The sequence below is a fragment of the Crinia signifera genome, chromosome 8 (assembly GCF_055691185.1).
Source record: "Crinia signifera chromosome 8, ASM5569118v1, whole genome shotgun sequence".
In the NCBI taxonomy this organism is placed as follows: Eukaryota; Metazoa; Chordata; class Amphibia; order Anura; family Myobatrachidae; genus Crinia; species Crinia signifera.
In genome coordinates, this window is record NC_139224.1 from 97,922,836 (window position 1) to 97,936,668 (window position 13,833).

At 45.3% G+C, this 13,833-nt stretch overlaps 1 protein-coding gene across 9 annotated transcripts in view; it reads right to left on the bottom strand.

Annotated features, from left to right (window-relative positions):
* The window catches only part of CLCC1 (chloride channel CLIC like 1), a 112,229-nt gene extending 98,793 nt beyond the window's left edge, over positions 1–13,436 (bottom strand). For 7 of the 9 annotated variants that reach the window (XR_014454424.1, XM_083156836.1, XM_083156841.1 and 4 more), the window contains exons 1-4: positions 13,315–13,436; positions 6,420–6,560; positions 4,660–4,770; positions 82–186 (exon numbers count right to left, since the gene is read on the bottom strand). Coding sequence is in view for 7 of the 9 variants with exons in the window: in XM_083156836.1 (XP_083012962.1) it covers positions 82–186; positions 4,660–4,770; positions 6,420–6,551 (348 nt within the window). In the remaining 2 variants the exon portion in view is untranslated. Of the gene's footprint in view, positions 1–81; positions 187–4,659; positions 4,771–6,419; positions 6,561–10,096; positions 12,686–13,314 lie in introns of those variants that run through there. The other 2 variants (XM_083156837.1, XM_083156843.1) reach the window with 2 other exon arrangements.
* Positions 13,437–13,833: the final 397 nt, after the last annotated feature.

A 13,833-nucleotide genomic window follows, 5' to 3' on the forward strand; every position in this document is an offset into this window, starting at 1 on the left:
ACCCCTCTCCCAGCACAGTAAATTCAAGATCACATTTGGTCCATAGTATGCTCTACATAGTGAAGTTTCTTTAGCACTTACAAGTGACACATGTTCGGCTCCATTTAGAATCCTGTGCAGGTAGCGCCTGAAAACCGGGTCACTGTGAGGGGATTTCATGTTCTCTGTATTCCTGCATTGCTCTATCTAAAAGGGAACAAGAGTCATCATTAATTTGCAGAATCATTTGCACTTAGATGTCAACAAAACACTGTAGAGATTAACCCCTTGAGTGGTAGGTTTTGCTGGGGCAGGACAAACCTACCAGGGCAGGTTTGTCCTGCCCCAGCAAAACCAGCCACAGTGGGAAGCCCACCCTCCCTCACCTCTGCTCTGGCGTTAGTACGCCGGAGCTCGGAGCTTCCCTGCCACCGCTAGTGTCCCCGCTGCCTCTGTCACATTGAGCAGTGACGTCGACGGCAGTTCGCGACGGCTCGGGAGGACTCGGGTGCCTGAGCGCTCCCGAGTCCCCCCCCCCCGAACATCCCCGAGCCTGCCGCCGACGTCACTGCTACTAAGAGTATGGCGGCAGGCAGAAGCGGCGGGGGGAGTGGTATTAGAAGAGCTCTGGCGTGTGATCGCCGGAGCACAGGTGATGGAGGGTTGGGGGGGGTGATTGGGGAGCGGGGGCTCTAGAGGTGCTGCGCCAGTGGTGCACACCTGGACACCACTAACACGCACCTATTTCATATTTGTGGTATGCCCGGTTAATGATCCAATTAGCACTAGATTGATCGAAGGAGAATACGATATTTTTTAGATTTCAGCAAAAGGTCCTTTCAGAATTACAGTACTGGTTTACTAGGCAAACAATAAATAGGTCTCTAGGCACAAGCGGGTCATTCTACATCACGGGATTCAATATTTCGCCTGCCGGTTGACAGAAAGGGGGCTTGTCTGTGAAAATGGCCATGGATTGTTGAGATCCGGTCATAATTTCGACAAACCACGGCAGTTTTCGGCAAAACAGGCCCGACTATGATTTTAAAGGGTCCGTTCTGTTGATCTGCCTCTACAATGCTGTCGGGAAAGACAGCCTGGAATAGGTGCCTGCCTCTTTTTCCCCTGTCGGAAATAGCAGCAGGGGTTGAATACACCCCTTGGTGTGTGCGGGTGGTGGTGAAAGCAGTAAGCTGACATTTTGATAAGGTACAGGTTGAGTATCCCGTATCCAAAATGCTCGGGACCAGGAGAATTTTGGATAACGGATTATTCCGTATTTCGGAATATTTTAATATTTCAATGATGTATTTTGAAGTATCTTGCATGTATGCTGTATAAACACATAAAATACACACAAATATATTTTATTATCACATAAAATACACACAAATATATTTTATTTGTTCAAAAAACAAGGTTTCAAAACATGAAACAAAATGTGTGTACTATCTCAGATCCTGAATTTGAATGCCAAGCAATCACTGTCTTGCACATATATAGTGCCAGTTACAAATCATTCCCTCAGTAGTGCTGTTACAAATGTCCCCAGTGAGTTTTTAGCAAAAAAAAAATATTTTTTTTTCACTTTCTGGAATGTATGGTTTTCGGAATAATTCGGATAACGGATATTCGGATACGGGATACTCAACCTGTATTGGAAAACCCTGCACCTTAAACCAAAACTGGAACTTTCCAGAGAAAGACACACAGAATCAGTGAATCCTCGCAGCTGCTCATCAACAGTGAAAATTTAGTAGGCTTTTACATACAGATGGAGTGCCTCTCATTCTTGCCACCAGCACGCCATCGCAGAGGTCTTGGCGATCCTCTCTTCTTCTTGCGCTCCAATCCGCCAAGGGGCATGGATGCTCACCATGCAATACAAGTCGCCACCTCTGGGTGGCTAATGCTCCACCAATCTAGTGGCGGATTGATATACTGTACCGATGGAACGGTACAGACATTCGCAGAGTGGAGCGAGCTTACACGTAATACTACAGTATGAGACGCTCGTGTGTCTCATCCCCGTGAACAACGCTGTTGCTTCAACTGTACTGTACAACTATATTTCTGCTGTGTGCTAGTATAATTGTTTTGTGTGTACTGTGATAATTAATTTTGTCAATGAATACTATTAACCATTTAAGTGTCCCAGCGCTAACCTTATGTGCTGAGTCGGCAATAAGGAGTAGAGGCTTTCATGAAATCAGCCCTCTCCTAACACATCAGGAAGCATTGACCTTGTATTCAGAGCACAGTGCATTAAAGCTCAATTGCACTTAATCTATTTGGCATACAGATAAGGGAACCTGACTATATTAGTGCTATATGGATAAATTAAAATGTATTTATTAATAGTTGCTTGTATAGCGCACACATATTCCGCAGCGCTTTACAGAGAATATTTGATCATTCACATCAGTCCCTGCCCCAGTGGAGCTTACAATCTATATTAAATGAGCTTAAAGCTTAATTTCTCTGGTTTAATTGGTCCAATTGGCTCATAACTGGGTTTGTATGGAAGAGGAGACGTTTATCTACTAGAATATATGAACCCCAAGTTTGAGACCCCCAGAAAGGGTAACTGCAAACATCAGAACCCATGGTGGGTCTGAATTAACGGGTCCATTCTAGCCAATGGGGGAAAATGTGTCTATTTTGCACCCCGATATCTCCGGTTCTATGTGCCCTAGAGACTGGTACCATATGAAAGAGGAGACTCTTGGCTTACAGAGAAGACTAAGTAGTAGTTTATATGACATCAGTAAGGGAAGCGGCAAGCATCCGTAGTTAGGGTCCCCTCCAATTGTCCAGTCTGACCAGTTTGCCCTTAAGAGCTCCCCGGGAGGCTGCTTACAATTTGGCACTTGATGTACCAAATTATACATGCAATAAATCACATGCGATTTATTGCATGTATATCCCCGGGGAGCTGGCAGCAGGGTCCCTGCGGCACTGGGCAGTAAGTCAGCGGGGTCCTGCGGTGGCTGGGAACTAAGTAGCACTATATGTTGGCCAGACACTGATTAGCTGAATCTCAGCCATGGAAGGCTTGAGAGCCAAAATCATTGTAGCCGAAACCAGGTCAGAAAACACCCTGGCCTTCAGGATAGACTTTTTAATAGCCAACCCTTCAAAGTCAGATGAGGAAGGTCCAGCTGAAGACACAGGCCATTGGTTAACAGTCTGTCAGAAGAGGAAGCAGCAATGCAGATCTGGATACAATGCTCTTTTTTGGGCTGTTGGGGCAAGAATGGTAGATACATTTTCCAACTGCAGTTTCCAAAGGACTCGCTGCAGTAGAGCAATTGTAGGAAAAACATAAACTAACCGATGGGCCACAGAACCGAAAGGGTGTTGACTAGGAACGCCCCAGGATCCCTGGTTCTTGCCCTATAGCGAGAAAGTTTGTGATTGTGGCAGGAGGAAATAGATCAATTTGAGGATGCCCACAGTGAACCACCAGCTGATGGAAAATTTGCTGATGACAGCACTCAGCCGAGGGGACATCCTGCCAACTGAGGAAGTCCGCTTCCTAATTTTAAAGTACGAAAATGTAAACAACAGACAGAGACAGGAGAAGCGTCTCAACCCAACTGAGAATACGTGTCACCTCCAGCATCGCTGCCTAGATGACTGATTTATGCAACAGTTGTGGCATTGTCGGACTTCACCGCAGATGGTGAAGCAAAGGGCCAGTGTCAGAAAGTGCAAGCCATACCGGACGTAACTCCTGGACATTGATCAGTTTTATCTCCAGTGCTGCCCAAAACTCCTGAAAAAAAGTGACTGGTGATGGCTCCCCAGCCCAGGAGACTGGTGTCTGTCGTTAAAATGACACAATCCAGGATGATGAAGGATCCATCCATGTGCAGATGTGGTGATTGAAGCCACCAAGGAAGAGACAAGTTTCCCTGGAGAGGAAGAGCATCTGAGACTTGAGTCGAACAGGAAACCGATTCCAATTCCAGAGAAGTTCCAATTGCAAGGGCTTGGAATGGGACTGCTCAAATTCCACCATCTCGATACAAGACACTATGCAGAAATTTACTGAATCCGTTTGGCAAGATAGCAAATCACTGATCATCGCTTGCAGGGATTTCGGTTTGTACTTGGGGAGAAAGACTCGTTGGGACTCTGGAATCCAGGCTGGATTTTTTCCAGTTGATTAGCCAGTCATGGGACTGCAGGACAGATAGTCCGATGGTCCACCCGTATGGAAATATGCAGGTAGGCCTCCTGCATGTCCAGGGAGGCCACTAAGTCATTTTGTCATAAAGCCTGGGTGCGAAGATTCTGAAAAAAAACGGAAAAAGCCATCCAGCTTTGGGACCAGAATAAGGTTGGATTAAAATCCAGCACATCGACATGAAGGGACCGGTTCTATCACACCTGCCAAAAGAAGGGGACGAACCATTGTGACATCAATGGCTAAATGAAAAAAAATCGTTTCAGGTTGGTCTCAAGTATTTAAAATCATGTTATGCTTATCAGCATATTTACTATGATAATGTGAACAAGCACATCATGGCAGCTCTCCCTTTATAGAATGCATGTATGTAACTATTTACTACTTCCAAATGCTGCTTTATTGAAATTGTAGATTTTTTTTAGACATGAAAGGGATTTGTTCTAACAGATCAATGTAATCCTTTTTTCACGTTATCCGAGTCTTACCTCCTGTTTCAAATTGTCCACACTCGTTTTACACTCCATTTTCTCTGCCAGACAGGAGCTCTCTTCTGGTTCTCCACGGACCTCTTTTTTTGTTATTTCTTCAGTGCTGGGCTAGAAACAGAATTAAACAGTGTTTTATGCTAACCATACCTTTACCACAACTGGCAGTAATATCGGTACTTATGTAGTATCTGGGCTGCCGATTTTGTGATTGTATGCCTTACCTTAAGGCATACAATCAGATGCGATGCGATTTTGCATAGGATTCAATGTTAAGAAGGTCCTGTTCATTTCCCCACTATCCAAGTGGTCATAGAGTTGATTTTATATAGCGTGGCGAGCGCAGCGAGCCCCACGAGGGGACGCATATTTCTTAAAAAGTATTCTGTGTCCGCTCGCCACGCTTCGGGCTCGGTGGCTCGCTACGCTCGCCACAGGTTTATATCCAACTCCATGCCCACTTGGATAGTGGGGAAAGGAAAAGGACCCCTTTTTCCCATTGAATTCTATGTTAAAAGGGACTCAGACCATTTTAACATTGAATCCTATGGAAAAATCTTGACCATCACATCGCATACGATTTGGTCACATGCGATGCGATGCGATCCGATCCCTAAATCGGACGCCCAGATACTACATAAGTACCGTAATATCAATGTTATACAATATGAAGATTGGGCACACCGCACAAGTATCTATATAGTGATAGAAAAGAAACAATAATATAGCGTAAATCTAGTAACTACTGACGAGTTATCATATCTGTTTACGTACTATGGAACGTATTTTTTCTTTGAATATTAATAGTTTAAATTCCTCTAATAAGCGCAGACTAGCCCTTGCTACATTTCATAAGCAAAGGGCAGATATAGCTGCCTTGCAGGAGACCCATTTTTCCTCCTTCGGCACCCCATTGTTGTGTGATCAATAGGTACTCAATAGGATTTTCCGCTAATGGCACCTTTAAATGAATGGTGTAGTCCTCCTTTTTCATCATTTTATATCTTTCACATTACATTCTCAAGTAACTGATAAAAGTGACTTATCTCATGCCCTCTAGCCTAAATGATGAACCAGAATGATAAGCATAGTATTTAAAGTATATGAATGTTTATTTTTATATTCAATGGAAATTAATATTCTTAACATATGTCTTCCAGTTACACTACAAACGGATTCGGCATGAAAAGCCGGCGGTCGGGATCCTGGCATTCAAAATCACGACGCCGAAATCCCGACAAGGGAGGGACGTGGATCGCCCACCTTGCGGGCTCGCTGCGCTCGCCACGCAGCGGGCCCGGTGCCTCGCTACGCTCGGCACACTCATTTATTCTCCCTCCGAGGGTGTCGTGGACACCCACGGGGTAAGAAAGTGTCAGGATTTCGGCGTTCGGGATTCCGGCGTCGGGATTTTGAACGCCGGGATCCCGACTGCCGGGATTTAAACTGCATCCCCTACAAACAAGGATTTATGGGGAGTGTGAGAGATTTGGTAAGAATCTCCAGGTTTATTAAAACGGCAATCATTTACACGGCAAAACCAGTTTGAAATATAAAGGATTGCCGCTTAAAAAAAAACCTGGAGATTTTTTACCAAATCTCTCACTAAAATCTTGGAGAAAGGAAATTCCAACCAATCATCTTCTAATTGTCATTTTCTAACAGCTTGTATAAGGCAAAACTAATGAGCTACTTTCTCTCACACAATTTTATATCTGTCTGAACTTCAATAAATCCCCCCCCCCCCCTTAATACAATACCTGTGGCCGGTTCTTCATCTTTCCAGTAGCTGCATCGTAATTAAGCATGTCAGTCGGATCAATCCAGTCATCCTCCTGGTTCATCCCATTACACTGGATCAGACAAAAGTACAGAAGCAGGAGCTTGTGCATCTTACAGACCTGGTAGAAAACAAAGCAGAACATTTCATTCATTGTGGGGTTTCTATTTACATCACTGAACTTTTCATTAAACATTTTTGAGACTTAAATTTGTCCTTATTACAACAGGAGGTACTTTTACAGCTAATATTGTATATACTGTAGCTGGTCTACATGGCTAGTTTCTGTAGCTGACTCTGCCTCATTCAAGACAATATATCCCTAAGCTTTCCTGCACAAATATTTATTATGTATTAAGCCTGGTGAAGTGATAAAGTAGCAGGTGGTAAGGCACCATCCAATCAGCTACCCTACTCTCATGGTACAGGCTGGGTTTGAAAATGTACAGCTGGAAGCTGACTGGCTGCTGGGTTATCACTGTAATCTTTATCTTGTACATTGACTGGGATCTTGGACACTGGCTTTCTGATAATAGCCAATAACTTTCCGCTTTACCCATAGATTATCCAAATGCGGTAGCAATTCCCGCGAGCCGTGGGAGAAGAATATAGGGCATACACAATGATGGATATAGTTTAGGATACCAGTCAGTGAAGTCATCCATCCCCTAATCCATACATGCAGTCGCTGACGAGATTGTCAGATTGAGATGCATGTACAGGCAACATCAATAACAATATTGACCATACACACTTAACAATATTGTGTACATATCGTTAAGTAAATATCGCCAAGTGTATACCCAGTGTAAGCTAGCTACAAGATCCTCAGTTTTTCTAATCTAGACACACAATACATGAAAGCATGTGACATAGCACCAGACAAGCATCTCACGTTGCACTTAATCTTACCCCAGAACCTGATACAGGGTGTATACAGTCATTAGATCTAGTAGTGTATAGGCTGACAGTCAAAAGGCCAATGCTGACAATGGTCGACATGAGTTTTTTCATAAAAAATAAAAAAAATACTTATTCATCATTTAAGTGTCGACCACTTGAATTTGGACCTAGACTTTATAGATTTAATAAACCATAACCGATATAGGGCACAGACCATGAAAGATTAGATTCTTAGGGTTGCTTTTACCCCCACCCCCAAAAAAAAGTGTTGGTTGAGAAAAGTTATCACATGGGAAATAAGGAGAGCTGTAATAGTTCTGATGCCAAGGGAGTGTTTCTATAACAGCCCTAGGTGTAGGAGCACTATTATTACTGGTACTCATCTCTCGGCCTCTCCCAATGGACTTAGTGTTCCCGCTAGGCTGTTTTAGCGGGGCGCTGCGCCCTGCCCGATTTCTAAAGGGCAAAATGCGCCCTGACCCTCCAGCAGCGCCCCACTAAAAGAGCCTGCTGCCTGACTAATGTTGTGCCCAGGGAAGCTCCAGGCACTGCAATCTCGGCGGCGCTAGGCTTCCCCGGCAGCTCACGGACTTCGGCGGGGCCAGGTCCGCCCCCTTGTACGACGGAGGAAGCCCGGGCACGCCCGCTTTGGTGACGCGGAGGCCCGGGCACGCCTCCTTTGGTGACGCGGCGGCCCGGGCACGCCTCCTTTGGTGACGCGGCGGCCCGGGCACGCCTCCTTTGGTGACGCGGCGGCCCGGGCACGCCTCCTTTGGTGACGCGGCGGCCCGGGCACGCCTACAACGATGACGTCGGCAGGCCCGGTCCGCCCCCATCCCATACAGCGGCGCCCTGACCCCAAAAATTCCTAGGGGGAACACTAGGACCGACTCCCCTACTCATCGGGATGGCCACTGTCTTGATCTGATATTCACTAAGCTGTGCTCAGTGTCTGAATTCACCAATTCTCCTTTCCCTCTCTCAGATCACAACCTTATCTCCTGCATGCTGTCCTCTAGTACTTCTAACTCAAAAACACAGAAATCCTTTAATCCACCTCAAGCCCGCAGAAATATTAATGATATTAATTTTCAAGTACTCTCCTCCTCACTGCAACAACAGCTTGCTCCTATTTCTGCATTCACTACTCCTGAGATGGCGGTATCACACCTAAACCTAACCCTCAAAACAGCCCTGGATGAAGTGGCTCCAGTTACCCACCACACTCCATGTAGGCCTAGACGCCAACCGTGGCACTCCAAATTAACGAGACACCTACAAAATATCTCACGCAAAGCTGAGCGTAAATGGCGTAAATCTCACAGTCCAATGGATTTCTTTACATATAAGAACATCTACCAGTACTATAGTTATGCCCTGGAAACTGCCAAACAAACATATTTCCAAACTCTCATTTCTGCTCAAGCTTCTAACCCAAAACGTCTTTTTAATAAATTTAAATCCCTTCTCAACCCTCCCTCACCCAAGCCACCAACCACTATCCATGCACAATATCTTGCTTCCTACTTCAGGGATAAGATTGACAAGATCAGAGATGAATTGGTATGCTCCAACTCAGTTGGTGATATGCTCAATTCCATACCTGAGCCCTCTGAAGCATTTGCTTCATTTGAAGATGAAGTATCTGCATTTTTCTCTTCCTCCCACTCTACTACCTCTCCTCTTGACCCGATACCCTCGCAAATAAGTAAATCTCTGTCTCCTGGGCTCATCCCAATCTTAACTAAAATCTCTTTCTCTACTGGTGTCTTTCCTTCATTGTTCAAACAAGCAGTTATTACTCAGATTCTGGAAAAAACAGAATTCTGATCCAAGCTCTCTCTCAAACTTCGTCCCATTTCTCAACTTCCATGCACCTCCAAACTACTTGAAAGACTTGCCTATACCCGCCTCACACACTTTCTGAACTCGCACAACTTAATGGACCCGCATCAGTCAGGCTTTCATGCCCAACACTCCACAGAGACAGCACTGACTAAAGTTGTGAATGATCTGGTCACTGCTAAGTCTAAAGGCCACTACTCACTACTAATTCTTCTAGATCTCTCTGCTGCTTTTGACACTGTTGACCACACACTTCTCATACAAAGGAGGGGGGGGGTGCAAATATGGGTGGGCAGGGCCAACCCGTATTGCACAGTTATTCTGGCGCTGTTGAAAAAAATATTAAATATGGTACATCCAAGCTAATGTGTATTCACCATATATATATGGTTTAAATGTAACTAATCCACTGCTGCTGCAGATAGTTTTATATGAGTTCACTAGAGCTCATATGAAGATGCAAGACAGAAAAAATGGGGTTTTAAAACCACTTTGCGCTGCTAGTGGATATATTGTGTAGAAATACCACCGGACAGAATGATACTGGACACACTGTTCAATATATGAATTGTTTATAGAAAAAATATATCAGAAATACATAAAATACGCCAACAATTTGTACAATAATATACAGTAATAAAAAATACCTATATGGCCATATATGGGTCACGTTTGCAAACTTTAAAAATAAAAAATCCGGAGTACATTGATATTAAGGATTAGTTGCAGTTATTGGTGGTAGTTGAATGCATAAGCAGGAGGGGGAGGGAGAAAGGTGGAAAGGGATTGAGGCAAATAAGCCAGCAGCACAGTCAGATGTAGCTCAGTCAGATAAATCTCAAATAGCGGGTCAGTATGAATTAGTATGATGTCATAAATGACACTGATAGCAGGTAATGAATATCTCACCCTCCGTAGATGGAATTAAGGGGGTGTATGTGGCGGGGAGCTTCCGATGGTTGCAGGCTCAACCCGGCCACAGTGTCAAGATGAAGTGGGGAGCTATTAGGTTGGTGGAGCTCTACCCGGAGTCCAATGGCTGACGGAGGTATCACGATGTTTCACGGTGTGAGCGGCTGGAGTAGGAGCCGAATGGCGGGAGGAAGACCTCGACCGCTAGCTTGTAGTCACTCGCTGCTGCCAGATGACGGTGGATCAGGATGTTTTCACAGACCGCGGCAGACCAGCTCGTGTAGTAGGCGATGGAGAAGGGAGACACGGAGGTTTGCAGACGTGACGTGTCAGTGACGTTGACGCGTTTCATCTCAGGGGGCGGAGACTTTTTCAAGACGGATCATACAAACACTACAATCCCTAGGTATTAAAGACACAGCCCTCTCTTGGTTCTCCTCCTACCTAACCGCTCCTTTAGTGTTCGTTTCTCTGATTTTACCTCCTCTTCGCTACCTCTTTCAGTTGGAGTACCTCAGGGTTCAGTTTTAGGTCCCCTGCTTTTCTCAATCTATACCTCATCTCTTGGCAAAATAATCAGCTCCTTTGGATTTCAGTATTATCTGTATGCGGCTGATACTCAGCTCTACCTATCCTCCCCGGACCTGTCCCAATCTGTATTGATCCGTGTCTCTGAATGCCTTTCTGCTGTTTCATCCTGGATGTCATCTCGCCACCTCAAACTTAATATCTCAAAAACAGAATTAATTATATTTCCGCCAATAAATAGTAGTTACCAACCTGATATCTCTATCGCTGTTGAGAAGATGACAATCACTCCTACCTCTCAAGCTCGCTGCCTAGGTGTTATCCTTGACTCAGAACTTTCCTTTGTACCCCACATTCAATCTGTCTTAAAATCATGCTACATGCACCTAAAAAACATATTTAAAATTCGCCCTTACCTTACACAAGACACTGCAAAAACTCTAATCCATGCTCTCATCATCTCACGCATTGATTATTGCAATAGTCTCCTTATTGGCCTTCCCCAATACAGACTCTCACCACTACAGTCCATTATGAATGCAGCTGCAAGGCTAATCTTCCTAGCCAGACGTTCATCGTCTGCAAAGCTACTCTGTCAGTCACTTCATTGGTTACGTGTATTCTAACGTATTCAATACAAAAATCTTTTACTTACACACAAAGCCATAAACCAAACTACACCAACATACATATCTTCTCTTATCTCAAAATATCATCCAACACGACCTCTACGCTCGTCCCAAGATCTGCGTCTCTCATCCACACTCATTACTCGCTCCCATTCCTGACTGCAGGACTTTCTACGGGCTGCACCCACTCTGTGGAATGCCCTCCCAAGCACAATAAGACTTTCCTCCAGTCTCCAAACCTATAAGCGTTCCCTAAAAACTCATCTCTTCAGACAAGCTTATCAAATTCCAGAACCAGTCATAGAACCTTGCATTCTGGTGGAATCGATGCAATAAATAATACAGTATCTATCCTTATGTATCCATGCCTATTTCCCTATAGATTGTAAGCTTGCGAGCAGGGTCCTCCTACATTTTGACTGTCTGTAAATACCCTGTTTTGTTGTATCACTGTCCCCTTTGTAAAGCGCAACGGAATATGCTGCGCTATATAAGAAACTGTTAATAAATAAAATAAATAAATAAATAAATCTTTGCAGCCAATGCTTACGATATGGAAATTACATAGGAATCTTTGCACACCACCACCCTGGATCCACGCCACCATCTATTACCTTTAGTAAAGTTGTGGCGAGCGAAGCAAGCCACGAGGCCAAAGCGTGGCTGAGAGGGGACGATGATGCTATTTTGAAACTGGCATATCGGTGGCCACAAAGATGAGGAAGTACCTTATTATTATTATTATAAGATACTTTTCTTTATAAATAATCATTCCGCAGCACTGTACAATAATAAGACATCAGTCCTCACCCTACCGCATGCCTCCCAACTGTCCCGCTTTCTGCGGGAATGTCCTGTATTTTGGGGACATTCCTGTGTCCAGCCCGGGGGCTGGGGGGTGCAGTTGGGAGTCCCCCCACAGTAGGGATGGCCATCGACCATCGATGATTATAAATCATCAATGGTTTATGGCCGATGTTGAATAGTTTTGCCAGGTACTTAAATGTTAGTTGGGCGCCCAGTAAGCTATTTGCTTAGTTTTTTACGTGCGCTCGCCACACTATATAAAATCAACTTCACACCGACATGGATAGTGTGGGTATGAGCGTACTAAATATAGTGGGCACCCAACTAACATATAAGTACCTTTTGCCATCGATGGAGGAGAACCAGATGGTTTCTCACCATAGATTTCAAGCTTAAACAAAAAGTTTAGTATTTGCCTTTCTTTTCCCCAAGGTGCCGAGACACGGAGCATAGCTCCACCACCAACACCCATGAAGCCCCACTCCCATATTTTGATTGGCCCACAGGCCAATCAATCAAAGAAAATGGATGACCATCGATATGTAAAAACATTGATGGTCATCCATTGAATAGTAATACACTATCGATGGCCATCCAGGGCCGGCGCCACCACTAGGCAAATCTAGGCATTTGCCTAGGGCGCCGGCCACTGGAGGGCGGCATTTTGTGCCGCCCGGGTACCTGTCCTACGGCGCTGTGTATTTAAATCTGGCGGCGGAGGCAGCGGGGGTCCCTGCAGTCCATTAGAAATCACGAGCGCTATCCGCCGGGCTATGCGGAAGCGCTTCTAGTGTGAAAACTCTGGCAGCACGGCGCACGCTGATCTCAGCCAATCAGCGTGCTGCCAGTGTTTTCACACTAGAAGCGCTTCCGCATAGCCCGGCACCGGGGCGCCCCCACCCCGACTCGCCTGGGGCGCTCCGGTGCCTTGCACCGGCCCTGTGGCCATCCCTACCCACAGCGGCAAAACCAGGGGTGTGGCCTCACGGGAGCATCACGAGTATAGGCCATGCCCCCTTCCTTCTGGCCACGGACCAAAAATGTTAGAATCCCTCCTTTTCCCTCCTCAAAGTTTGGAGGTATGCTTCCCCATACATGTAGCCCACACGTGCCAGGCGCATGTGTATATCATTGCTACAAGCACGTCTATGGGTCACCTAAAGAAAGGAGTAAACAGAAAGCATGGCCCATGGTTATCTCAGTAACACATGTGCGGTGTTACACAGGGGGTGATATATAACCTGCCATCACCTGGGAGAAACGGGGACCACAGCCTGCAGCAGCGATGACACCTCGCCCCAACTACAAAAACAAAACTGAAGCTACGAGCGCTTCTTCCTCCCACAGACAGGGATTGTGGGAGTTGTTGTTCAGTTTCGGCTGAAAACTACACGTCCCAGCAAGCAGCGGGGCAGCACCGGGCGGAGGTCCATTGGCTGGATCTCTGCAGTGTCAGTCAGTCTGCGCTGCTTGCTTATTGCTGGATACATATATGATTATTATAGGAAACAAATCACAGAGCGCACATACCCGGCGTAACGAGTTCAATTAAAACAAAAACAAACCGTTATTCTCACCACTGTACAACCCCGCCGTTTCAGTCATGTCCAGAACCTTTATCAAGACCAGTAGTTGTTTCACAAAATACTGCATCAAACCTTTCTGCTTGTGCCCAAAGTTCCGCATATAGAAACACAATGCCAATTATAGTGTGTTACGTGAGAAGCAACCAGAAGTGATGTAATGGGAAAATCAAATATCTAATAGATA